This window comes from Solea senegalensis, linkage group LG4 (assembly GCF_019176455.1).
Source record: "Solea senegalensis isolate Sse05_10M linkage group LG4, IFAPA_SoseM_1, whole genome shotgun sequence".
In the NCBI taxonomy this organism is placed as follows: domain Eukaryota; kingdom Metazoa; phylum Chordata; class Actinopteri; order Pleuronectiformes; family Soleidae; genus Solea; species Solea senegalensis.
The window spans coordinates 22,387,104-22,413,278 of NC_058024.1; the positions used below are offsets into that span (position 1 = coordinate 22,387,104).

Consider the following 26,175-nt stretch of genomic DNA (forward strand, 5'->3'; position numbering starts at 1 on the left):
TTCCTTTGACAGCTGAATGAAAACAGACATGTCATTTAGGCGTATGAAAAGAATATTCATGATATTTTCATGCCAGTCACTTAAGGTGAATCTGAAATATCTACAGCACAGACATGTTGTTAAGATCCATCCATGGTGCAAAAGAGACTGAATCCTCTTTCTAATTTGTAGATGTAGATTTGAACGATTATTTTCTCGATTAATCAGGTAATCGTTTGGTCCATTAAATGTCAGAAAATGTTAAAAAAAAACAACTTAAGCAGTGTTTGTTAAACCTGTAAAAATAAAAATTCTCTGTCGTCAATTTTGTTGTATTTACATTCATCATAAAAGGTTTTCAAGACACAAGGCTATGCAAGTTAAATGAATCAAACCTCTTGTCTCAAGGTTTAACTAAAACTAAGCATTTAGAAAAAATAAAATCCCACTCTTAAAACTAACTCCTTTTAAGAACAGACAGTCAAAACTATAATAACCTCGTTGCCTTGTTGAATTCTCTATTTGAGGCACGTTTGCAAACGTGTACTGTATACACAGAGCACACAGAGCACAACTTCATAGGGTTAAATCAACACGGTGGAGTCTTGTAAACTCGGCAACCTCCCTGCACTTCATTACCGTGACACCGGGGCAACAGGTCGCCTTAATGTACAGCTGTTGGTGTCATTTGAAATCCACTCAGTCCCAGATTGAGTCATTCTGTGTGGATCACAATCTGAAGCATCCGCCCCTCGGCGTTCACAGCCACGCAGCGGAAAGTGTTTCGAGACATTTTACGAGGCCAAATGCCACAGTATAAACAAGATTTTTATTCAGTTTCCTTTCATATTGTATACTTTCTTACAAACAGCATTGATACAAAACATGTACTGAGGGAAGGACAGGAGGACATGAACTCTATGCATTTACAATTCATTTGTCTCATAGTGTAAACCACTTCATCAATAAGCATGGCTGTTTTTGTCTTCTTGTTATACATATATATATATATATATATATATATATATATATATATATATATATATATATATATATATATATATATGTATAAGAGAAAAATACATTAAGAGAGACAGACACATACAGAGAGAGGTTTGTTTTCAACATCACATGTTTCAGTACACAAAGAGTGGAGGGAATCCACCCGTGTGCTTGACTCCTCTGGACCTGACAGGTTAGGGGGGAGAAGGAGAACCTTTAGCTGTTCAGCGTGGTCCCTCCCGTCCCCTTGATGAGACGCTTGTGTCCCCTCTTCCCTGCTGGGCCACGGGGTTTAGCAAAGGCCTGTTTGTGGGCGTGCTGCTTGGGATGGACCTCGTCGTACAGAAACTCCTCCGTCAGTTCGTCCCCGTTGTCGATCTCCAGCTGAAACACGAATCAATGAATAAACAAAGGATGGAGAGGTGGGAAATGTAGTGGCTGGAGACACCTGTGGGGTTAGAGGCTGCTCAGCTGCTTTTAATATACAGAAACACTGAGGTCATGAAGTCCCGCCCAACATTCATGAAAGATCCAATGTGCAAATAAGAAGTATTTTGTGTCTAAATAAAGATATATATATTTCCATGAAACGATGTAGAGAATACACGACCCCAGTGTCCTCTGTGGTAGCTGAGCTGACCCAGCCGCTATGAAACCTTCATCTAACCCTTCCACTGATCCACCGAGTACCTTTTTAGCAATTTCCAAATGGTAATCTTTCTCCACTTCCTCCAGTAGTCGACTCTTGCAGCTGGAATAGAGCATCCGTTCCTTGATGCTACAGCTGTACCCGGGCATGGAGTAAATGAACACTGTGTAAAAAAGGAGAATTAGATGTCTGAGTATGATGCGTGAGTATTTAATGTACATGTAGAAACCAGGAGGCCACACTGTCAAGGATGATTCAAACATGTCGAAAGAGATAAATCTGATCGTAAATAGTGAGATGACCTCACAGCAGCTCCTGCTGACAAATCACAGCCCGAGTCACAAGTTATCCTATTCCTGAACTGCAGTGGGAACTACTGACACGGATGTAGCAGGAGGATTGCAGTCACACTCCGAGTGTGTCTCGTGTCCTGCAGTTCCAGCTCACATACCAACAGATTCCAGGTAGTCTCCTTCGTGGGAGTGTTTGTAGAGGAAGAAGTGGTATCTGGGAGTGTCTTTGGGAACTCTGCAGGGCAAATCTCGAGTTTCTGTCGGGTTGGAATGGACCAGCTCGATTGTCTCCCTCTGCACGTCCAGCCTCTGAAACACAAAGTGTTGAAACGCACACTCGGATGTGACTCAGACAGCAGCTGATGGCTGTCAGACTTCCTCAGGCTCACCAGTTGTATGTAGTTGATGTGTTTTTGGGCGAGTTGCAGTAGGGCTCTTTTGGCCGTCTCCTGCAGAGGGAAAGCCAGACCCTGAAGTGTCTGGTGTTTACTGTCCACGCTCATCTCCGTCTTCACCTGCAGGGGGCAGCAAGCAGACACAGTGCATGTTCATTGCAACCAACAAAGTGAGGTTCTCCCTGTGTCTTCTTTCCCGCTAGTGACATCCAAATTAAATACCATTAACATATGTGTCACCATACCTGTTTAACCCGGGCCTGGAAAAGCAACCACAACAGCAATATTACATATAATAAAGGCAGTCTATATAAGAAAGAAGCAAAAATACATTCAATTACTGTAGAACAACAAATAATAAACCCTCTCACCTCAGTGATTTTGATCCTCTGGAGCTCCTGCTCTGCTAACGTGAGCGGGGCAGGTCCTGAGCAGGACGACACATGGCGCTGGTATCCCAGCAGACAGATGTCCTCCTGGTGTCAAAGAATATCAACCTATGAATATGAGGTTCATATTTCTGCTAATTCTGCATCGATTGTCCATAAAATTGGATGTGTTCTTTGTCAAATTCAAAAGTTTAGACTTAATTTAAAGCTGCGGTCAGAGAAACACTTTGGAATAGACATGTTAAATAGCTCTCTATTTTGACAGCTATCACTGATCTTGAGTATTTGCCGGCCCTCTGCATTGTTGGTGCCCTATAGGGATCATTAGGATTCTTTTAAGTAACTTCTCAGACAAACAAAACAGTTATATTCCATGAAGTAAATGAAATATGCATGTGATCGTCAGACGAACACATTAATAAACAAGTCATAAAACACTATGTAGTCAATCGTGAAGGTTAGACGTATGGACACTGCACGCAAAAAGAAAGAGAAAGAATATAGACAATATAGAACACTCTCTTTTTAGTCATAACTATTATTATATTAGGTATGTTCAATTATTAAGGGAAGTAAGGAACCCATGAGCATATAAAGTGTATTTATTTTTGTCCAGCACCCCTCCAGTAGATGGCGCCCTAGACGACCGCCTATATACATAGCCTATGCCTGGAGGTGGCGCTGAACATTCCCACTGGATAAAAACCTGCTTAAATCCGTGGGTTTTTGTTTGACTTTGGCTCTGATCGGCGTTAGTGGGAAGTAAAGACCTGAGTGAACATGCAAATTCCTACATCATTTCCGACACATCACTACAGTACAATTTGAGACAGTGTTTTTAATTCTGTTCAAACGATTCGATCCATTTAAGGGACTGAATTAAAGGACGCAAAATAAAGTAACCACCGCAGCATCCAGCTCGAGAATCTACCAGTGTTCCACAAAACTTTATCCAATTAGAAATGAGAACTCAGTCCTCTCTGCTCATGAGGTTAAGCTGTAATTAAATGTCCTTTCTCACTATACGTGTTCTTGAGGTGACATAAGGAGGAGAGAGGGGAAACGACAAGAAGTTATATAAAAGACGACAGTACTGAGGGCCACACGGTGGATTCGCGGCTACCACTGTTGCCTTACAGCAAAAAAAGGCCAGGGTTCACGACCCACGTTCTTCCAATGTGACCCACTTTCCTCCCACAGTCCAAAAAACCATTCAGAGGATAATTGGACGCTCTTCAGCATCTTGCAGATAAGACCTGCAGAACATCCAAGAAGACTTTTGGACCATTCATGCCCTCATAACTGCTTCAGCTCAGTGATGTTCTAGAGACCTTAAGTGTGACCGGCTCACTGAGCTCATTCCACAGCATCTATTCTCACAGCATCGCTTGCAATTGACAGAGTGACTTTATATGAAGTCATTCTGTATTTTAATCACGTCTGTATTTACTGATGTCATATTGTCCTGCTGCACAAACCATCTACTGGACAGTATCTCTTGGGAATGCAGTTTCCCCTACATGGCTGCAAGTTGTCCAAGCACTGGACGCTCCCTCCAACCTTCTTCACCTTTGGTATGATGCTTTCTTGTTGGCATGCGGTGATCCTTTTACGGCACGCATGCTTCTGCATGTTCTTCTAGTTCACCAACTCGCCTCCGTAATGTCCTGCCACGGACACCATGCATGCATGCTGAACGGTTTAAGAATATTCATGAACTCATGAGCAGCTTCAGCTACCAACGACTATGCCAGCTGTTACACTCACTGGCCACTTTATTAGGAACATGGCCAAGATGACTTGCTGAAGTTACAACTGATGAGAATTTTAAAAATGTATTTAATCTTTATTTAACCAGGAGTAAAACTCATTGAAATTTAAAAAAACAAAACAGGTAAAGACAGGCAGCGGTTCATAGAGGTCAGGGCACAGAAACAACTTTTTCAAGCATACAACATGTGTATATATATATAAAAAGGGAGGGACCATGATTTAAGTTACTTTGAACTTGGCTTGGTTGTTAGTGCCAGACAGTATTTCAGACATTGCTGATCTACTGGGATTTTCACACATAAATAACTCTCTCTGTGGTTTGCAGAGAATGGTCCAAAAAGAGAAGAGGAAAATATCCAGTGAGCAGCAGCTCTCTGATGCCAGAGGTTAAAGGAGAATGGCCCGATGGGTTCAAGATGATAGAAAGGCAACAGTAACTGAAATAACGTGTCGTTCCAACCATGAAGCAGCAGAAGAAGACCACACCTGACACTTTATCAGGTAAATGTAACACCTAAAGTGGTTTATGTGGACAGGAAATCACCAAATCTTGGACGTGTATATGTCCTGTGATCTGTCATTTTCCAGGTATGTGTCACATAAGCAGAAGCTCCATTTTCTTTTATTGACTGGACACCAACTTTACTTTCTATTTGCTTCACTTGGCTTTTATTTGCCTCTGTATCTCTCCTACACTGTAAATGTTACCAAACATCTTGTGTTTATCCATGAGGATAATGAACAATAATCTGACCACATGCCGTGGAATAGCAGAATGAATTTGAACGGTTCTGACCTCGGCTGTGCCAAACATCTCGTACTTCACATGGCCACCGCCAAACTCCTTCTTCACCGTGGCACGTGTGGCAGCGTACACCATCTTCTGTTTCACCTGAAGCCACCGCAGGGGAGGAAACTATTAATATTCAGCCAGCTAAAAACAGTCCACCAATTTTATAAATACATTTCAAACATCATCGGCAGAGACCGTATCAGGCTGATTTATGGGAAATGTAGTCTCCAGCACTGTTGGAGCATCATCTATGCCAGAGGCCGAAAAACCTTCTTACTGTAATTAGATTATTCTCTTATATGATCATGGTTGTTCGTACCCACTAATCCTCGAACCATTAGACACCTAATGTTTAAAATGTATGGGATTTTTCTTGTTGTTCTGCTCAAAATCATGGGCGTATATACAGTTACAGTAGATAACAAACAATATTAATAAGTCTTACTTACTGGAGACTGGTCAGGAGACCATGAAATGAAGATCCACTCGAAACCCTGTGCGTTCTGGGAGTCCAGGCGGTACAGGATGTAGCAGGGCTCCTGGTCGTCCAGGACAGGGAGTACAAAGCGATCATAGTCCTGGTCCCAGCTTTTTTCAGGTTCTCTGTAGGCCCCCAGCACCAGCTGCTCTGAAATCAGACCACTACTCATCACATACCTCAGCCCATACAGTAGACCAAGAAAGTATGAGTCAGCCGACACTGCAGTCTTCAGCAATGACGCTTTTGAAAACATTGAACTGTACTGGAAACACAACGTTGTACCCAGGTTATTGAGAGATATTTATTAGTGTAATTGTATATATATCAAAAGCCATCATTTTTGCCTACTTGTAAGAATGGTTGCAGCTTAGTTTTCTGCCGAGTTATTTCAGCATTCATGCTCATGTCTGTGTAATGTACCTCGTCAGTCTCAGAACCTGAGCTGCATGACGAGCTGTGCTGAGCAAGGGCAAAGGCCGATGTCTGAGTTAAAAATATTAACAAGATTCATTTCTGACTGACTTGGCAGGACTCGGAACAACGGAAATCAAAACCCTGATCGCATTGGCTTTATTAACTACACAAAACACTGGCAAAATCCCTCAGCCTGATGTCCTTGTGGAGCACGGGGGATTTCCGGGCCGTCTCTCGGGGCATGTTTCTATTCTGAGCTGAAACACATTCCAACTCTGCACACGCATACTTTCCGTCTGCTTTCCATTCTCCCTCAGTCATGGGCTTTATAGGTTCATGCTTGTGTCAGGCTGTGTAGTAGGTTTACATGTTTTCCTCTCAAAGGTGAAGACAAAGTTGAGGGCGGAGCTACATTAGATGAGCACAGGTGATAGGAAGAGACATATTGAGTGAGTCAGTGGTGATGAAACCGTCTGCCGTGATCCTGTTTCCCTTTTGACATTGGAGCGAACATGAGAGTCACGGGTCAACAGCACACAGCCATGTCACGTCACATGTCTCTCTAAATAGCCAAGTGACGGCCCCGCTGAGTTCAAAGTGCTTTGCTCAGAAAGAAAAACAGTCCTGACGCCATATTGCTGTGACACTGTCCATCACTCTGTCATCACGGCATTCTCCGTGGACATCGGCGCTCCAAATATAAGGCCAAATATTTCGTACAATGGACACGAACCACGGGAAAGGTCAACAGAATGCCCCAGAATGCATCTGTCGTGAGTCACATCACAGTGTGGTAGTGGTAAGTCACCAGAATCAGATGCATAGTGACCTACACAGCGACCTATTTCCTCACTGACCACTTCTTAAATGCACTTGTGACACACTGAACTCCTCACACAGACAAAACAACAGCTGCTGCCACAGTTGGTCAATCCGGACTGATGGTTTAGCAACTTGTTTTGCCTTGTGATCGTGTGATTATTGTAGTGGTGCGTGAGAAGAAGATCAGTGTGTGTCTCATATATTACACACTGAGGTCAAAGGGTAAAGTGTGTTTCTGTAAAACAAGCAAAAACATGACAACTTGAGAAGGTTCTTCTGTAACTTTTCTAAAACTTTAAAGTAAAAAGAAACATTTATCTGCAGCATGATAAAAACAATGCCCTTGATTAGTGATTAGTCCATCATGTGTCTTCTTCACTTTTGTGTAAATTAGCAGACATCACCTCTAAGTTACAAATTAAAGTGGTTTGAAGTATCATTTTGTCATTTAGCATATTCATTCCCACACAGATGGTGATTAGGGTCTTTCAGAACAATCCCTTTTAAGATCACAAACTAATATTATCTTTCAAATGTTTTTCAATATTAAAAGTGAGGAATTAAAACCCAAACCTTTTTTAGACAAAAATAGATAAGACAAGTGGTTAGTGAAATGAACAATATAAAGAAAAAGGTTAATTTTCTGCCTGAATAATTAGCTCACAACACTTTCACAGGGTCGTGGCACTGAAACTGCAGTTTATCTTTTCGTTTCCGAGATACAGCACAACTTCCACAGCCATAAATTATGTTAGAGAAAGAGCAGTGGTTTATTCTCACCTGGCATTTTTGTTTAAATCATTTATCTTTTTTTCCTGGAATATCGTGTGAACAACAACCTGATGTTCATGTACAGGTGGTGTGATCATTATCACACCTGTCACCTACCATATCATAGTGAATTCAAAACCTTGCTCAATAACAGATTAGTCGTTTCCAAGAAAATTGACAAATAATTCCTAGTTTTAGTTTCTTTCTTGCGACACCTTTGTTCTTCCTTCTTTAATCATCATTGTGAACTGGACTTTGTTACACAGAACCCAGACTGTAAGATAACACTGACTTCTTTTTGAGGCTGAGATTTTATCAAATACCCAGTATGCCATGAACAAAAATATTTATGACTGATTCAAACATGTAGCGTCCCCCACTGAGGACCTGCTCACTGCCACACACTGACCATGTCCCTGGGTCACTCACCGTCTTGGATGCGCACCTTGATGAGGCGCACTGCTCCACCTTTTGCTCTGGCCAGGAACTCCCTCAGCTCTGGCGTCACCACAAGTGCAAGAAACATGGCAGGTCAACAGTCTCTAACTCCTGCCAGGCACAACCACAGGGGCGTTGAGCGACAGTAGCAACAGCAACAGGCAGAAAAGGAACTCTTAAGGCCCAAAAAATTCAGTCCAGTCAAGAGACACTAAAGGTCAAGCAAAGAAGCCCGGTGTGAATATGCGTCTCTACAGTTCCGACTACTGTAGAGGAAGAACGCCGAGTGTGTCTCACCTCGATGAGTGTGTGTGCGAGTGTGAGAAGGACATTGCTCAAGTAACTGGGAAAGTATCGTGTGCACAGAGAGAGAGGGAACCTGATCACCTCTCTCCTAAATTTAGCTCCCACTGACTTGACTGTCAAGTCTTGCATACTGGTCAGTGAAACCCCCACCACACGCACACACACACAAACCAGGAGAGGAAAACCTCAAGCTCATATTGTCCAAAAATGAAGATCTTCAAAATTAGTTTTTATTACATTCTGCTCGAGAAAAACATAAGAATTCGGGCATAAGAAAATAACTGTATGGCAGTAAATAATCTTCCCTTAAGAAAACATGTAGCTATAAAAAGTGTATTTCTTATTGCTAGTTTACTTCACTCATGGAAACCAGACCTTTTTTCCTTACACCAGAGACACAAGGGTCAAGATATTAAAAAAAATTATATACATGTAGCCTCTGATTTAAATCGTATATTTACATAAGGAATCGCAACCGAAAATGTCTTTAACAACAGACACACTTGGGTATTCTGGACACACACACACTCAACACAAAAATTTAACAATAGTTAACAATTTAATGTTAAATAGAAATATTAAAAAAAAGACATCAAAAAAAATTTCATTTCAGAAAACAACATATTTACAATGTGAATGTAATCTGCCTGTGATATTCACATGGAGCTGGTTGTGCTGACCCCTTCTGGTCACTAGTCTTTGAAAGAAGCTGTGCCTTCACTTTTTTTTTTTAGTCATCAATGGTTGGTAGCCAAAAAGCCTGCAAGATCAGAGAAAAACAAATATCAAGACAATCATACATGAGGGTCTGATGTTGTGACTGCAATCCTTTTTTTAATGACTCAGTGTACAGTTGTTATCAAGTGTAACAACAAAAACTGTAATTATGACTACAATGTTTATCTGTACAACACACTGTAGAGAACAACTCTCTGAACTCACCATGTTGGAACAGGCACTCGCAAATGTCATGAACTTGGGGTTGAACTGGAGACAGGTGATGGGTCCCGTGTGCTTCCCGTCTAATAAAGCCACCTTCATGCCACTCTCGGCATTCCACACGTGGATCTTTCCGTCTTCAGACCCTGAAATATATCAACAAAAACTGATGAAATCATGACCAGACTGTGGCTGCCTTTGATACATACTTTTATACTTGGTACAAACACAGCACACTGGGCAGAGCAAGAGTGGCTCAAAATGAGGCATCATTGACTATGTAGCATCTGACTATGTTACATCATGTACCTAAGTGGGGAGGCTGGCCTGTTAGTATCACAATACTTTTTTTTCTGCAGTTTCTACAACAGCCTAAGCACAAATCAGCTTGGACACCACATATTACTTATCCAACTGTGTATGAAACAGCTTGAAACACTGATGCAACAAGAGAGAAGAGTAACTTTTAACTTACCAATCATTACAAACTGAGAGTCAGGGGTGAACGATGCCTCTAACGTTACACCTTTACTGTTGTTGTAGCCCTGTGGTTATAGAAACACAGTGCAGATTAGTTAGACAGCAACAATGAACACAGATGCACGGACAATCTCCACATTAAAAGTTTTGTTTGGTCACTCTCAAAAAACGATCTCGTTGACAACTTGTCCAGTTAATGTACAAGCGGTCCTGGACTGTGTTAGCTTAGATTGTGTCACTGTCTTTTAATTTTAATGATCAACACTTCATACATTAAGATGTCTCCTACCCCAAAGGAATGTAGCACAGCACCCTTAAAAGCATCCAAGATGCGAAGAGCGCCGCCATTCGTAGAAAGAAGAATTAGTTTTCCGTCATTGCTAAACTTGAGTCCTGTCCACTCGCATGTGCGATCATACTGGAGCTTGAAGGTTGCAAAGGGACCCTGTTGACGAGCAACATTAATGACTTACACATCTTGAACTAGTCCAATGTATTTTCAATTGAGATAATTGAATGATCACTCAGAACAGTTCTTACCTTGTCAAATGAGCGCAAGTCATATAGTTTAACCATCTCTGAATTTATTCCAGCAGCAAAAATGAGCCCCTCTGGATCAAACGAACAAACTGGTTTACCCTGCAGGTGCATTAGACCCTAAGGTTGACAGCAGACAACAAGAAAATGCCAGTTTAAGCCATTTTGCCTTTGATATAATTTCATAACCTGTATTTGGAAAAAACAGCGGTACATGTTCACCAAATTACAAACAAAAAAAAGAGATATATACCTGACAGTTAGGTGATCGTAAATCCCACAGTCGTATAGTTTTATCTAATGAGCCAGAAATAAACGTGTCGTCCACAGGAGACATGGAGAGTGTCGTCACTCTGGACACAAAAAGAAAAATGAACACAGCATAGTTTAACTTAAAGCAGTACATTTATGGTCGAAAACAAATATAGGCAGGGCAAAAACTCCAGTCCTCACCTTTTGTTGTGCCCAGGAAAGTAACGGATATATTTGTTGTCATGAAGGGACAGGTATCGGATGGTGTCTTAAGGAAAAAGAACAATACCACTGAAGTGAGAAGGAAAACTGCCATGAAGCAGGAATTTAAAACCATTTTACGACATTTTCCTCAGGAAGAATGGATGAGTAGACTCAACCGTGGGCAAGGCAGTCACTTGTACAGTTAGCTCCTGTATGGGGCAGAATCACAGACCCTCAAACTGTACAAACAACTACCTCAGACCAAAGTGAGCTATGTCCTCCCAAATTCACCGGCAATGCAGCTGCAAAACCTCACTTTTCCACAAAAAACAAACAAACAATTAGAGTGAGAAAGAGGGTAGGCAATGATGTTTGCCCCCTACCTACACCATTGAATTACCAGATCAACAAATACCTTTATAGTGAGTGCAGAAACACATTGGTAATACATGCGTTAATGTGTTTATACAAATACATATACAACAAAAAATACTAACAAGTAGTAATGCATCAACCTACCATCAATTTTGTTGGAACTGTAGACCACAGTGTTTGCAGCATGTGTGTACCTGATGAGATCCACTCCATATTTTTTGCTGTAGAGAGTCCTCTTGGGTCTGCAGGTAATCAGAAAAAGTTAGATATTTTAGGCACTTTAAGACAAATAATCTATGTTTTTGAAGTTATGACATGTCACAACAAAACATACCACATACAAGTAAGTTTCATCCTCAGTCACATTTCCCCATCTAGTCAGACAATCTAACCATCTATGTCTACATGGTGTTTGTTTTTGGTTAGGGAGAAAATCCATCTGCATCTAGAAGGTTAATTCACCCATTTCATACTCTGGAGCCAGATACCAAATAAAGTGAAGGAAGGTGAAAACTGTCATACATGTTGAATATACATATATAGAATAAACTGTTCAGTCAGGTTGTTAATAATCTCATATTCACGGTCAGTCCATTCATAACTAATGAGTTGCATGGCCAAACAACATACAGATGTTTCCATGTTTACATTTAATCACACATGACAAAGAAAAGCGATAAACAAATTACAAAAACAAATAGTTTATGTTAGTTTCAAGCTATTAATCGTACCACCTAAAATCGGCACTCTTAATATTGTTAGTTAAACACGGATCTTTAAAACTGCTCGTAACTTCTGCCCGTCTTACATACAGCTTTTTAATGAAAACCCTTCCCTGTTTGTTTGGGTAGGAACGTTGCTCATTGCTCAAACGCTGCGTTTTAACCACTGTAGCAGGCCTCGCTAGTTAGCATAGCGAGCAGCTAACGTAAAAAAACAACAGTAAAACGGACAAAAGACGATCTTACTTTCCATCTTGACAGTCATACAAGACCAAGGAGTCGTCGTCGCTGCTGGAAATGATCGCTTCTCCGTTTGAACTGAAGTCGAAGCAGTTGATTTTGTCAGAGTTTTCTCGAAACACCTTAGCAACCCTGAAGCTCCGCAGCACATTGTCTGTCAGCTTCATGACGGCCCGTCTGTCTCTGAGGGGGGAGCAGGCCCTCGTTTACACTTTAAATCGACCCACAGACGTCACTGTTGGTAGTTCGTATGGATATATGAATTGTAGCTGCGCCACTGGTTAATTTAAAGGGTCCAAAATAATGAAATGCTTCAAAATCAGCGACGAAAGCCCGCCGTCTCACACTTCTGCTCTGTGGGAGGGAAAAGCATACGTCGTGACGCGCACAAACCGATTGGTCAGAAACAACGCGATATGATAGGTAGTTATCGCGATATCTTCAGGGGTTGAGTGTATAAACAAAAAATACAAATATAAAGCATATCATTAAGTTTAAATTGGATATACTTGCCACGTGTGTTTGTTTCATCAACGTGAAAAATGATTTGGTTATCATAGCCCCTGACTTAAAAACATTAGGCCTTTTAATGTACACTAGATAACGGCTTTACTTTACAAGACACTAACAAAGATGGATCATTCTGGTGTGCAAAGCCCACTGCAGTTCTCTGATGTGAGAGGAGAAGTCTATTCTATTCTTTTATATAATATTCAAGTTAGTTGCACTGAAAGGGGGAAAGAAATATATTTCAAAGTAAAAGTTGGATCACTCTGTATTATCCATCCATCCATCTTCTACCACTTTATCCTCCACATGAGGGCCTTTCTGCATGGAGTTTCTCCGTGTTCTCCGGTTTCCTCCCACAGTCCAAAAACATGCAATATGGGGATTAGGCAAATTAGGCACTCTAAATTGACCGTGTGTGTGAATGGATGTTTGTTTGTCTCTATATGTGGCCCTGTGATGGACTGGCGAGCTGTCCAGTGTGTATTGAAATCTGAAACTTGAGTGGCTGTAAAACTAAAATTTCCCATAATTCCTGGCAAAGACTCAAACATACGTGATGAAGACCTCTCTGACCTCTCACACACACATACTGGACTAACGAAGAGAAATTCCAAAGTCAAAAGTCACAAACCTGTTACTTATTCACACTTGAAATCTGAAACCCAAGAAGCTGTAAAACAAAGAATTCCCACAATTCCTAGCAAAGACTGATACATCTGTGTTGAGGACACCAGTGACTATTCACACACTGAACACTAAGCATTTTTACTACTCCTGTTACGAGAAGTGTCAATAATTGATTTGGAGGTGCTGTAAAACCAGGTTTCTCTGAACTGATACAGTAAAAACATACTGTAAAAAAGCTTAATATTCAATGTGTGAGTTGTCAGACATCAACACAGAGATGCATCAGTCTGCCAAGAATCATGTGGAATTTTTGTTTTACAGACACTCAGCTTTCACATTTCAGTGGTAATAATATACAAATATACAGTAAAGCAACATTTAATTTGAAATTTCTCCCTATTGGTACAGTGAAAATGCTTAATATTCAATATGTGAGTAGTCACAGATGTCTTCAACACAGATGTATCCTTGTTTTGCAAAGAATTATGGGATGTTTTCGTTTTACAGCCACTCAAGTTTCAAATTTCAGGTGTTAATAATATTATACTAATATCCAGTAATGTAACATTTACTCTGACATTTCTCCCTATTGGTACAGAATTTTTTTTAATATTCAGTATGGGTGTGGTCACAGATGTTTTTGCAAGGAATTATGGGATTTTATCGTTTAACAGCCACTGAAGTTTCAGATACAGTAGGTGTCGAATAATACTTTGATAGTTCTCTCTCGCGAGAAGGACCTCGGGACTCGGCAGTTGGGGAAGTGGACGTGGGCGAACTACCGTATAGGCTTTAACACAGGGGCACTTCATTTTTTGTGTCGGGGTAGCTTGACCGCTGTACAAACCCTCACGCTAAACCGTCAAGCCCCACCTAAATATATAAATAAAGTATTTAAAAGGAGCGACGTTCGACACGTTCCACTCGCGTTCACGGTGAAGACGTCAAGTTAAACGCTCCTGAGACGTTTACGTCCAGTATGCTGCGCACGTAAGGACGTGTAACAGGTAAATGCTACGACATAAATACTACGTTATATCACGGGTTTTTTTGTTTGTTTTTTTACAGTGGGTTGGTTTCGACGCCTGTGTGTTGAAGAAAGCCCCCGCCGCGAATCATGTACGTCAGTACAGTGTGTGACAGTGAACCTAAATTAAAGTCAGCCATCATTAGTTTGATTATTTACACCCGTGTTTACCCCCCAGACCAGTCAAAACCACCGATTTGCAAAATAACTGCCTGCCACATGACTTTGTACAGTACTGCTTGTAAATAGCGCCCCCCACTGTTTGATGAATAGATGACAAACACAACTCACTTGACCGCCTGCTATTGTGCATGTGTGAGTTCAGACTTTATTTATCAAACACTATCATTATACGTCACTAACTGGTTTTCAACACACACAGCATAAATATAGATGTCTTCACAGTTCAAAAAGTACATTATGTGAAGAGTTGCATGTGCTTTGGTGTGCGATAGGATCTCGTCAAGTCAATAATTAAACACAGAGTACACAAGTCTGGTCAATGTGTGGTCACTTTTCTCACTCGACACGGTCTCGACAAGTTGCAGCACAGGCTTCCACTGAAATCCACAGCTTATTGTTCAATTTACTTCCAGGTAGGCTGTTGCATTAGACTTCAGACAGCCCAGTTTTATGGGAACTGTGTTTACATTTAAAGCTAAGTTTGTTTGTGTAATCAAAACATCATACATAAGTCTATACTCTCCCATACTTCATTTTAAGCATTTAAACTTATATGATAAATACTATTTCAGTAGTTTTCTTGTGGTCATAGTTTGAGGCTGCATTCCTTTTGCGGGCTGCTGCATGCTTTTATTTACTTAATGGATGAATTGTTTGCCTTGTATGGTTCCGACTGCTTGCCGTTATCAGTGCATTGTCTAGCTGGTGAATGGCAGTATCTTACCTCGATATAATTTCATTATTCCACAGGACTACATAATTCATGTTTCTCTCCATGGTGACCAGAAACATGAATTTAAAGTCGTAAACATGTGCAGCAGAAATTGAAAAGCTTTTTGGAGAAGGTTTAGGTGTGAAATAATGAATGATTTAAGGACTGTACAAAAGAGGCTTTGACTAACTATCCTTATGTGTGACTTTATTCCTCAGGCAATATATTCTCAGACCCTGTGAAGTGTCCATGGCACGTTTTATCTCCCTGTTCCGGCCTCGGCCCCTTCTAGCCCTCGTGAGCAAGAGTAAACCAACGTTGAGCAAAATGTCAATGGACTCACGGGCGCAGCAGGTTTTTGCAGCAGCAGTGGAGGCTGTGCGACCAGACACTGTGGTCCGACAGAGTATACGCCGCAAAGATGATTCAGTCATTATCAATGGGCAAGAATTCCCACTCAGACACAACCTACACTTGGTGGGCTTTGGAAAAGCCGTACTGGGTATGGCTGCAGAGGCAGAGAGGATTATGGGGGATCATCTAGTGAAGGGGATCATAAGTGTGCCACATGGGATTCAGCAGACATTGAAGCAGCATGGAAAAGAGTAAGCTTCAAACAATTATAAACAATTCAAGTCAGACACACAAAACATGAAGCTTGATTTACTCCTTTCTCATTTCAAACACAGCCACCTGTTGTTGAAAGAAAACAGTCGTATCAAAGTCATGGAGGGAGCCAAGCACAACTTACCCGACACGGATGCCCAGGAGGCAGCGGAAAGGATCAAGCAGTTGGCCAGTGAACTGACAGAGAAAGATTTGCTGCTTGTACTGATTTCAGGTAAAACCATTGTTTCTCTTGTGGGTATTTCTTAACATGTCATATAGTATGTATATTTTACAAAAGGTGGTTCAACCCTCTCTAGGTGGAGGCTCTGCTCTCTTACCTGCACCCATCCCGCCAATCTTACTGCACGAGAAGCTAGAATTAACCCGCAAACTTGCAGCTGCTGGAGCAACAATTCAGGAGCTGAACACTGTACGTCGCGCCCTTTCTTTTCTAAAGGGTGGAGGGCTGGCACGTCATGCTTACCCTGCTCAGGTAACATTCTTTTATTTTATACACTTCTTGTTGAGAGGTCATTCCAGTATTTTGTTCTCTGAATATCACCTCTCTGATCACTTCACAGGTGGTTGCACTCGTACTGTCAGATGTGATTGGAGATCCTCTGGACTTGATAGCTAGTGGACCCACAGTCTGTGGAGAGGTGAGGCCTGAGGAAGTCTTGTCAGTTCTTGGACAGTACAAGCTGTTGGACTCTCTCCCAGCATCAGTGAAGCATGTCCTTGGGAAACCAAATCCCCAGTGGACGGATAAGGCAGAACATGTTTTTAACGCTGTTATTGGCTCCAACAGCATTGCCCTTAAATGTGCAGGACTCCGTGCCCGAGAGCTTGGTTTCCTCCCGGTTGTTCTGTCTCCAGGAGTGTGTGGTGATGTCAAGTCAGTCTCTAAACTTTACGGCCACCTGGCTCGCTTTGCATGTTCTCAGGAGGAACCCTCTCCTGAGATTGTGACTGAGATGCTGAAGCTCGGGCCTGAGGTGGGTGTGCAGACCTGGGACCTGCACCGCACCATGAAAGTTTTGGGAGAAGGGCGCACAGAGGGATGGGGTGACACGTGTCTGTTAGCTGGAGGGGAGCCGACTGTAGAGTTGACTGGGAAGGGTCGAGGTGGTCGAAACCAGGAGCTGGCTTTGCGAGTTGGACTGGAGCTGAGAGACCTGCAGCTCCCGCCTAATGGTCCTGTCTTTCTGAGTGGTGGAACAGATGGTCAGGATGGACCCACCGAGGCAGCAGGTGCCATTACTGATGCAGGGTTATATGAAGAGGCACAAGCACAGGGGCTTGACATCGACAACTTCCTAAACGACAATGACTCTTATACGTTTTTTTCCCGTCTTTCTGCTGGGCAACATTTACTTGTACCTGGACTAACTTGCACCAATGTGATGGATGTGCACATGCTACTTATTCCATCAAATGCCAATATTGTAAGATAATTCAAAATCTGGATCTGGATTTTAAAAAGTACACAATATACCATTTCATGCAAGGTATTAACACTTGCCTTGGTTGATCCAATCACAATTGGACAGCTCTAAGTATAGCTGTGAACTGATGACACTTATGTTTGCTCTATGAACTTATTCTAGAAACACAGAACTACATCATTTGTTTGCAAAGACCAGATGTATTGTTTTCAGGTCTATCGCAGATGTAAAAAAAAAACATATAATGTTTTTCATTAATAGTAAACAGTGCTTATTAAGATTTCACAGTAAAATAAAATAAGAGATGATTCTACATATAGACCAAATGTCTTTATAATTATCAAATTGGTGATATTTTTATTTTCATAGTAGCATTGCCGAGAGCTCTACCTTCATTGTACTTATACAAAGACAATAAAGATATTCTGATAAAAAAAACTCTACTCATGAATACACACATGCAATTAAGCTATACCATTATTAAAAATATACATCCACTTGATGCTGTATGTCTTAACTTTTAAAAAATACTGTACTTTATTAGTTCCATACAGAAATCAAATCAAATCAAGTGCAATTATTTGTTTCCACGTGGTCCATGTGGAATGGAAAATGCCATGTCTACTATCAAAACAATATTTTTGAAGACCCTTGAAAGAAATAAAATGGACACCGACACCATGTTTGTTCTTAGATAATAGACTAAAATAAATATTTAACAGCACTACATACGTTTGTATATCAGTGTGCTGTTGTATAACTGTTGGTGTGCATGGTAACATGTTACTCCAGGCAGACATCAGAGGGTGCATCCATCTTGAATGCACTAAAGGTTGTCCCCCCCACAGATCTTTTAAAGCAATCTGTGTCTCAGAAGAATGTAAAATGTCCATTTGTCACCTGGATAAAGTCCAAAGTCAAAGTTCATCGTCCTGCTAATCTCGATGAGTCTTCAATGGATCTCCAGCTTTCCTTCCCCTGGAAGCAGAACAATATTTTTTACCACCAGCTACAATTTATACCAAAACATACTTTCTTTATGGATAAAAACAAGAAATGTTTAATTTAAAGCAGTTTCCCAACCCTGGTCCTCAAGGAACACACCTCATTCAAATGGACAGCTCATCATCAAGCTCTGCAAAAGCCTGATAGTGACTGAATCATGTGTGTTGGAGCAGGGCAACAGGGAACACCAGGGATGGGAAACATTGATTTAAAGGTTTGGATAATAGTGATCATTCATGTTCACCATTATCTGACATTTAATAAACCAAACAACACATCGAGAATATAAAAAACAGATAAATCGATGGTGAAAATGATCGTCAGTTGCAGTCCCAGTGTATTTACATGAGCACCTGAGGTCAAGTCACCTGCAGTAATGTAATAGTGTGAGCTGAGTGAGTCCACAATGGTTTAAGTGACAAGGTTTGTGGATTAACACCTACCATCCACTGAGGTGAGGTGCTGCTTCAGGTGTGCCTCCATTCTGGCCAGTCCCTGTCCACAAACACAGACAGGGACACATTAAGCTAACGTGGCTAACAACTGTCAAACAAGACATACTGATAAGAACAGATAAAAAAAACCCCACCTTGTCGATAATACATATCGTTCACCGTGTTCCCGTAGACCTTCCACGCAAAGTGAATCGCGATAAGGCTAAAAATTAACCAGCTGAGCAGGATTTTGAATATCGACACTCTCATATCGTTAGCGAGCCAGTCGTCCACAAACTCGGAGAGAAACGACAAGCAGCTGTCAGCGATGCGCGACAGAAACTCAAAGTCCCACGTTTCCTCCATTGTATGTGATTATTCACTCTCTGTCCGCTGGATAATTAAAACAACAACAACAACAACGCATTGGTTAGTTGGTTAGTATTACATATGTCGCCATAGCGTCGTTTACGTAGCATTCTGAAACATTCAATGACGTAGGTGACGTAGCTCCACCTCTTCCTCTTTTTCATTTGGCGGTTGACAAACAGCTACTGGTGCATTACCGCCACCAACTGTTGGAGTGTGTGGGTGGGTGTGTTTCTTTAAAAATCCAAACAAAACCACCAAATCACAATTTAGTTGGTTTATTGAAATAAAAACAACAACACATTGCTCTTGTCTTGTAACAGGTCTTCAAAGTTTAAATGTTTTACAGGACGCCTGAATTGTGTTGATGTTGGTCCGTGTACGTTTTGACGGTCTGTTTTTGTTTTGAGAAAACGGAAATACGTGCCGATTTTGTTTTTTTGACTATTTTGCCATTTTTTTTCTGTCTGAGGGACGAAGTGAAGGACAGGAAGTCAGGTAACCTCAAAAGGGTTTATTCCTAATTAATACATGTCATTGTGAGTAAACAACATTTTACATTTATACACAGGACAGAACGTGTGGGATTTTGATGTTGATACCAGTGGTGTTTCGTTTTTGTTTCTTTTTAAATGAAGACAAAACATTTTATTGCACTATGAAATGCACACATTTAATATTGCTGTATTTATATTTTGTCTCCATAGTAAGACTACATAACCTTATTGTACAAAAATGTCAAGGATTTTTTCATAATATACAATTTCATATTCATATAAATACCTAAAAATAGATATAATCAACGTCAAAAGGAAAAATGGATATAAAAAAACAAAAGTGGACAACCCATTTTTGCTTTTTATTGGCTATCAATAATAGCCCCCTCCCAAGACGAGCCCACGTTCACTCTCCCTTCTTCCTGATTGGTTTGAGCATTCGCGCGCCAATACTGAAACTTCCCTTAAAAGCCACTTCCGCATTGGCTAGACTCGTGCAGTAGAAGGGGGAGGAGCCCAAGAGGTAAGTTGTTGCCTGCCCACTACCACAGTACCTGATAGCAGGTGCTATTTTAGAAGAGAAGAAGTAGAAGAGATGTCCAACACGCAACAAAACTTGACAGAGATTAGGCCGAACAGCGCCGAACTGTAGATCAGTTAAACTACTTGACAACCCTAAAACCTGGGTTGATCCCAATTACCGGTCTAAAATCTCAATAATTAAAAGAGGAGCCTGGTCCGCGACCGTGTTTCAGTCCAGCGACTGTGCCAGACGGTGTCTGTGCTCAGGGCATGGAGGAAATACTGAACAAATAGTTTTAATTAACTGATTCTAGTGATTCAGTGACACTGAAAACAACTGCTCTACAAGGCACTCTTGTGTGTGTGTGGCGTATAAAACGAAGTCGCCGCAGTTTCACGCCACGGTTGCCCACTCCTCAGTAAGGAAAGTCGCTATTTACTGTCCTAAAAGTCGCTGCCATCGCCTGATTTGCATCATTGGCAATTTGCCTGATACAACCGCAAGGTACAGACACATGCAGGCATTTATTTTTGTGTGAGACTGAGTGAAGAAACATTTACAGCCCGCTCTGTAACCAGTGCGGGAACGGCAGCGGCCATGCATATGCGTGATTCATGAGCAGCCTGGACGCGGCGTGTGAGGGTCTAAATCTCTCAGATTTAGCGTCAATTTTACGCAGCCGTGCAGCGACGACTCCGCAGACGTTGAGTAGGTACTTATATTGTAGTGAAGATGCGACCTGAACCGTACTGTGTTGAGACGAGTAGATTCGATGGAAATACGCCATAAAGAAACGCTGACTTTTGCTGGTTTACGCAGGGCCGGCTCTACCTAATTTTGTGCCCTAGGCGAGATTGCTCTCCGTGCCCCCTCAGCAGCACCACATTTTAGGAACATTATTGTTTATTCATTTGTTAATATTTATTATTTGCAAGAGAGAACACACAAATGAGGGCGACTGGGAATAGAAAATCATTTTTATTTTAAAACAAAAAAAAAAAAAAAATTTTTTTTTTTTTTATAGGCGACCGCCTATATCGCCTATGCCAAGAGCCGGCCCTGGGTTTACGGGTTAATTTCTGCTCTCATTCTTATCATCTCTTCACTCCAACAGGCTCCAATCTCAACTTCTGCACCCAGGAAGCAGGGGAGGACATCCTTTTTCTGTTGGTTTTATAAAGCTATATTTAAAGCTTTATTTAGGACCAATAATATTACTAAAGCTTCAGAGGAAGCAAAACTTTAATGCCAGTGGGTACACCCTCTAAAATGGTTTCAAGGTATTTCATGGTTTTACAAGGGACCACAAGGTTTCTCAAGGGGTTTCTGAAATGTGCTACAGCACATAACAAACAGTGACCTTTCAACATGACCTTCAAACAGCACTTAGCTGTGTAGGCTGTGTTGTGCTATCTGCGCAGTGCAATGTATTGTTTTGGACTTGGTGCAATACATTGGGTGCAATGTATTGTATTGGGCGCTAGCTTAAGGAAATGGATCCATCACAATGCAACACGGAAACTTGTGATCCACAGTCCCCTCCCCCTACGGGTCTGTGCCACCTGAATGAAAACGGGTGGCAAATCTCCCCAAACTCACCTGTGGCTAAAGTGACTGATGCAATGGAACTGGATTGGACTATACTTACCGTAGCATATCTCTTTTCTAAAAAGATCTGTTGTACTTGTGTCTAACTTCTTTCTATCCTTTCTCTCTTTTCTTTTTTGATTCAATGAAGTTTTAGCCCGGCCAGCTGGGGGCGTCATAGCCACTTCACCCCATCAGCGTGGGTTAAGAAGTTTGAAGAATTATTTTTGTATAAATTACTAGAAAATTGCTTATTTTCATTGCTTTGAAAAGTCACCTGATTCTTGACACTTTTTTACAACCCGTAAGTGTGAATCATCAATGAAGTAAACTTATTTTATGCTGTTTTTTTGTTTGACTAATTTTCTGCTTTGTATTTAAGTCTGTGCAGCATCTTGAATCTGCCTTTTGTGTAAAGAAGAAAACATTGTAAATAACCTGGTCACTGTCATTTGTGTATACATTTACAAATCATCCAAAGTGAAAATAATTTGCGAACTTAAAATGCTTAGCTTCTGGTGTAACACTGACTTCATTGTCTTACCACTAATAAAATGGTTTATCACTTAAAACAACTTGTTTTCATTTGTTAATTTTTAAAAAAAATATTAATTTAGCCGTTGCTCAATGTTTAATTTAGTAGAGGTAAAAACTAAATGAGCTGGCACTACTTAAAAATGTATTAATTACAGCATTTGGGTTTACAGCCATCTATTTAATAAATCTGTGACTGGTCTAAAATTCCTCATTTTCAGAAGAAACACTGACATCCTGTGGCATAAAATGAAACTGCATTCATTGTGATTTATTAAACGTATCTATTTTTGGGTATTTATATGAATATGAAATTATATATAATGAAAACATCCTTGACATTTTTGCTTTATACAATAAGGTTATAAATTCAAGACCATTGTCTTACTGTGGAGACAAAATATAAATGCAGCAATATTAAATGTGTGCATTTCCTAGTGCAATAAAATAAAACTGCTTTAAGGAAAGAGTCTGATTAATTAACCTAATCCTATATTTAACTTTGTACTTAAATCTGTCTTTTTACCTTGTTTAACCTTTTCTAATTTTATGCTGTTTTGTTTGACTATTCTCCTGCTTTGTATTTTTCTTTTCATGTCTGTGTGCAGCATCTTGTGTCATTTATGTCTATACATTGAGTAAATGCTTAGTTTTAGTTCCATTTTTATTAGTATTAGTGTTACTATGAGGGTTTTTGTTTTATGTAATATGGAGTATTTGCCAGGTGCAAGATGCAAACAGGTCATAATAAGTATTGTGTCATAAAAAGCCAGCAAACGATAGGATAGAAGGAAAAAGGCTAAATAAATAGTCAAAACAAACAAAATCGGGCCGTTTATTTGAATTTGGTTTTCTAATGTTTTGATTTTGACAACAAAAACTAAAAAACGGCGTTTTTTTTTTCGTTTTCTCGTTAATTGGTTTAAACGAAAAAACGGACGGTCTAAACGTACATGGACCCTGTTTGCATCTTGCACCTGGCAAGTACTCCATATTCCAAAAAAACCTCAAGCTAACACTAAAACTAAGAAAAACGGAACTAAAACTAAGTATTCACAAAGAAATAGAAACGGAACTAAAACTAAGCTTTTTTTAAAAAAAAAAAAAACTAAAATCTAGCAAACCTGCTCTCACAACTAATTTAAACTAACTAATGTTCAAAAACAAAAACAAAAAATAACTAGTACCGCGCGCGGTTCTGAACGGGTTCGAGCCGACCCGCGCGAGTCGCCGTGTGCCACGGCTCCCCGCGCGCCTCGCGCTCTCACCCGTTCATTCACGCGCGCAGTACTAGTTATTTTCAGTACTAGTTATTTTCAGTACTAGTTATTTTCAGTACTAGTTATTTTCAGCGGCGTCCCCGCACATGTCGATCCAAATTTCGGGGGGGATCGGCAACGTATGGCAAAGTTATAGGGCACTTCCTGTTTAAAATGGCCGACTTCCTGTTCGGTCAAATGCGCGTCCGTAAACGTGTTCAGGGAAGTTCCCTTGTCTTACATATCTAGTTTTGTGCAGATCGGACAATCTTAGAGTTTACTTCCTGTTTCGGGCATTCCACTTCCTGTTGGGAGGTCATCTTTTGCAGACATGCTCAGGACAGGTCCCTGGTGTGACATATAAGGTTTCGTGCAAATTGGACAACGTACGGCAAAGTTAGCGGGCACTTCCTGTTTAAAATGGCCAACTTCCTGTTCGTCTCTGGAAACATGTTCAGGGAAGGTCCCGTAACTCACATATCTAGTTTTGTGTCAATCGGACAATGTAAGACTTTACTTCCTGTTTCGGGCGTTCCACTTCCTGTAGGGAGGTGACCTTTTACAGACATGCTCAGGACAGGTCCCTGGTGTCACATATAAGGTTTTGTGCAGATCGGACAATGTACTGCAAAGTTAGAGGGCACTTCCTGTTTAAAATGGCCGACTTCCTGTTCGGTCAACGGCGTCTCCGTAAACATGTTCAGGGAAGGTCCCGTAACTCACATATAAGGTTTCGTGCAAATCGGACAACGTACGGCAAAGTTAGAGGGCACTTCCTGTTTAAAATGGCCGACTTCCTGTTCGTCTCCGGAAACATGTTCAGGGAAGGTCCCGTAACTCACATATCTAGTTTCGTGTCAATCGGACAATGTAAGACTTTACTTCCTGTTTCGGGCGTTCCACTTCCTGTAGGGAGGTGACCTTTTACGGACATGTTGAGGAAGGGTCTGGGGTCCCACATACTAAGTTTCAAGTGGATACAACAATCCCTGTTGGAGCAGCATCAAAAACTATAAATGTAATTCTGTCTGCTGTCACCAGGGGGCGCTGTATTTGAAAATTAATATTTTCATATAGACGTGTTCAGGGCCGGACTGTCATCAATCCTTGCAAGTTTGGTTCAGATCGGACCAGGATTGGCAAAGTTGTAACAGTTTGTTTTTTTAGAATTTTCTACCACCACCAGGAGGCGCTGTTTTCAAAATGTACCGTTTCAGCAACACAGTCGTCTTCAGCAACTAACCATCATCAACTATAGCAAGTTTGGTTGGGATCAGACCTTCCGTCGCAAAGTTATAAGAGTTTCATTGTCTGTTGTGAAAAATTATTATTATCTCCAACTTTGGCGCCCCCTATCTGGTACGCCATACAATATTTTAAAAAGCTTTTGATAACTTTTGATGCTCAACTCGTCCACATTGATCTCACCAAGTTTGAAGGTGATCGCACAAAAGCTCTAGGAGGAGATAATTGAAATACAAGCTGTCATACTGTCTGCTGTCACCAGGGGGCGCTGTTTTCGAAATTGAATATTTTCATATAGACGTCTTTAGGGCCGGACTGTCATCAATCCTAGCAAGTTTGGTTCAGATCGGACCAGGATTCGCGAAGTTGTAGCAGTTTGATTTTTTGTCCCAAAAATCCGACTTTGCGTCGTTGCCATGGCAACACCGTTAAACGATTCGTCGTCATATTGATCACACATCATCTACCATGTGTTTTGACTGTTGTCACCAATTTTGAGTGCGGTACGATTATCTGTGTAAAAGTTATTCCCGAAATCGTAAAAAAACTTTTTTTTGGTGTATTTTCTTTCACCACAAGGAGGCGCTGTTTTCAAACTTCACCGTTTTTTCATAGACGTCTTCAGCCATGGCCCATCATCAATCATAGCAAGTTTGGTTTGGATCGGACCTTCCATCGCAAAGTTATAAGAGTTTTGTTTTTCTGATGCGAAACATCAGAATCATCACGAACTTTGCCGCCCCCTATCTCGCGCGCCATGTGACATTTGAAAAAACTTTTGATACCGTGAGCTCCTCAACTGGTCCACAGGGACCTCACCAAGTTTGAAGGTGATCGCACGAAAACTCTAGGAGGAGTTAGTTCAAATACCATTGCTGCGAATTCGCCAAAATCGCCAAAAAATCGCCAATCAACCCAAGATGGCGGAATTCCTGTTGGGTTTGGATCATGGTCATAATGTAATTTTTTCTTCATCCTGACCCACTACACATGTGTACCGAATTTCGTGCATGTGCGATATTTATGTTGGTCATGGTGAATTTGGACAGGTGGCGCCGCACTTATTGGCCCCTCCCACATTCAATTTTCAACGCACATTCCCCGAACCTTTTTCAGACGTAAATTTACACCAGGATTGATGCGGTCACAAAAATTGGTGAGTTTTGGGGTATGGGAAAGGCCTCAAAAAGGCGATTCATTTGGGGGAATAATAAGAATAATAATAATAATAATCCTTCCAGTTTCAAGAGGGTTCTTGCAACCTTGTTGCTCGAACCCTAATGAAAATCTAAAACTATTATAACCTTGCATCTTATAGAGAGGGCACTGCACCACTTTTCTCCACTAGCAAGGCA

General features: G+C 41.0%; 4 protein-coding genes and 1 long non-coding RNA gene across 8 annotated transcripts; 2 read left to right on the top strand and 3 right to left on the bottom strand.

Moving 5' to 3' along the window:
* Nucleotides 1–1,023: 1,023 nt before the first annotated feature.
* LOC122768141 (twinfilin-2) lies at nucleotides 1,024–8,548 on the bottom strand. 2 transcript variants are annotated; one of them, XM_044023908.1, is made up of 9 exons: nucleotides 8,191–8,287; nucleotides 5,723–5,901; nucleotides 5,277–5,372; nucleotides 2,690–2,794; nucleotides 2,564–2,578; nucleotides 2,313–2,438; nucleotides 2,082–2,232; nucleotides 1,672–1,793; nucleotides 1,024–1,365 (listed from the first exon to the last, which is right to left on the bottom strand). In XM_044023908.1, exons 1-9 carry the CDS (start codon nucleotides 8,285–8,287, stop codon nucleotides 1,198–1,200), a joined length of 1,059 nt encoding a protein of 352 aa, XP_043879843.1. In that variant the 3' UTR covers nucleotides 1,024–1,197. The 2 variants fall into 2 exon arrangements, with proteins under 2 accessions (XP_043879843.1, XP_043879842.1); XM_044023907.1 differs by lacking the exon at nucleotides 2,564–2,578 and having other exon boundaries at nucleotides 1,025–1,365; nucleotides 8,191–8,548.
* A 165-nt stretch (nucleotides 8,549–8,713) lies between these two features.
* Nucleotides 8,714–12,642, bottom strand: wdr82 (WD repeat domain 82). The gene is made up of 9 exons (XM_044023910.1): nucleotides 12,261–12,642; nucleotides 11,437–11,534; nucleotides 10,915–10,981; nucleotides 10,715–10,814; nucleotides 10,465–10,581; nucleotides 10,214–10,369; nucleotides 9,920–9,989; nucleotides 9,448–9,590; nucleotides 8,714–9,265 (listed from the first exon to the last, which is right to left on the bottom strand). Exons 1-9 carry the CDS (start codon nucleotides 12,419–12,421, stop codon nucleotides 9,236–9,238), a joined length of 942 nt encoding a protein of 313 aa, XP_043879845.1. The 5' UTR covers nucleotides 12,422–12,642; the 3' UTR covers nucleotides 8,714–9,235.
* A 1,457-nt stretch (nucleotides 12,643–14,099) lies between these two features.
* On the top strand, nucleotides 14,100–17,627 carry glyctk (glycerate kinase). Of its 3 annotated transcripts, none has more exons than XM_044023905.1 (5): nucleotides 14,100–14,398; nucleotides 15,532–15,918; nucleotides 16,003–16,154; nucleotides 16,240–16,415; nucleotides 16,504–17,627. In XM_044023905.1, the coding sequence occupies exons 2-5, from the start codon at nucleotides 15,563–15,565 to the stop codon at nucleotides 17,374–17,376; spliced, it is 1,557 nt and encodes a 518-aa protein (XP_043879840.1). In that variant the 5' UTR covers nucleotides 14,100–14,398; nucleotides 15,532–15,562; the 3' UTR covers nucleotides 17,377–17,627. The 3 variants fall into 3 exon arrangements, with proteins under 3 accessions (XP_043879840.1, XP_043879839.1, XP_043879841.1); XM_044023904.1 differs by lacking the exon at nucleotides 14,100–14,398 and adding an exon at nucleotides 14,426–14,510; XM_044023906.1 differs by lacking the exon at nucleotides 14,100–14,398 and adding an exon at nucleotides 14,731–15,014.
* A 66-nt stretch (nucleotides 17,628–17,693) lies between these two features.
* Nucleotides 17,694–19,305, bottom strand: tcta (T cell leukemia translocation altered). Its single transcript, XM_044023911.1, has 3 exons — nucleotides 18,962–19,305; nucleotides 18,816–18,867; nucleotides 17,694–18,345 (listed from the first exon to the last, which is right to left on the bottom strand). Exons 1-3 carry the CDS (start codon nucleotides 19,170–19,172, stop codon nucleotides 18,303–18,305), a joined length of 306 nt encoding a protein of 101 aa, XP_043879846.1. The 5' UTR covers nucleotides 19,173–19,305; the 3' UTR covers nucleotides 17,694–18,302.
* Nucleotides 19,306–20,706: 1,401 nt separating this feature from the next.
* LOC122768536 lies at nucleotides 20,707–21,933 on the top strand. The gene is made up of 2 exons (XR_006360315.1): nucleotides 20,707–20,903; nucleotides 21,310–21,933. It is a non-coding gene; the product is annotated as an uncharacterized LOC122768536 (long non-coding RNA).
* The last annotated feature ends 4,242 nt before the right edge of the window (nucleotides 21,934–26,175 follow it).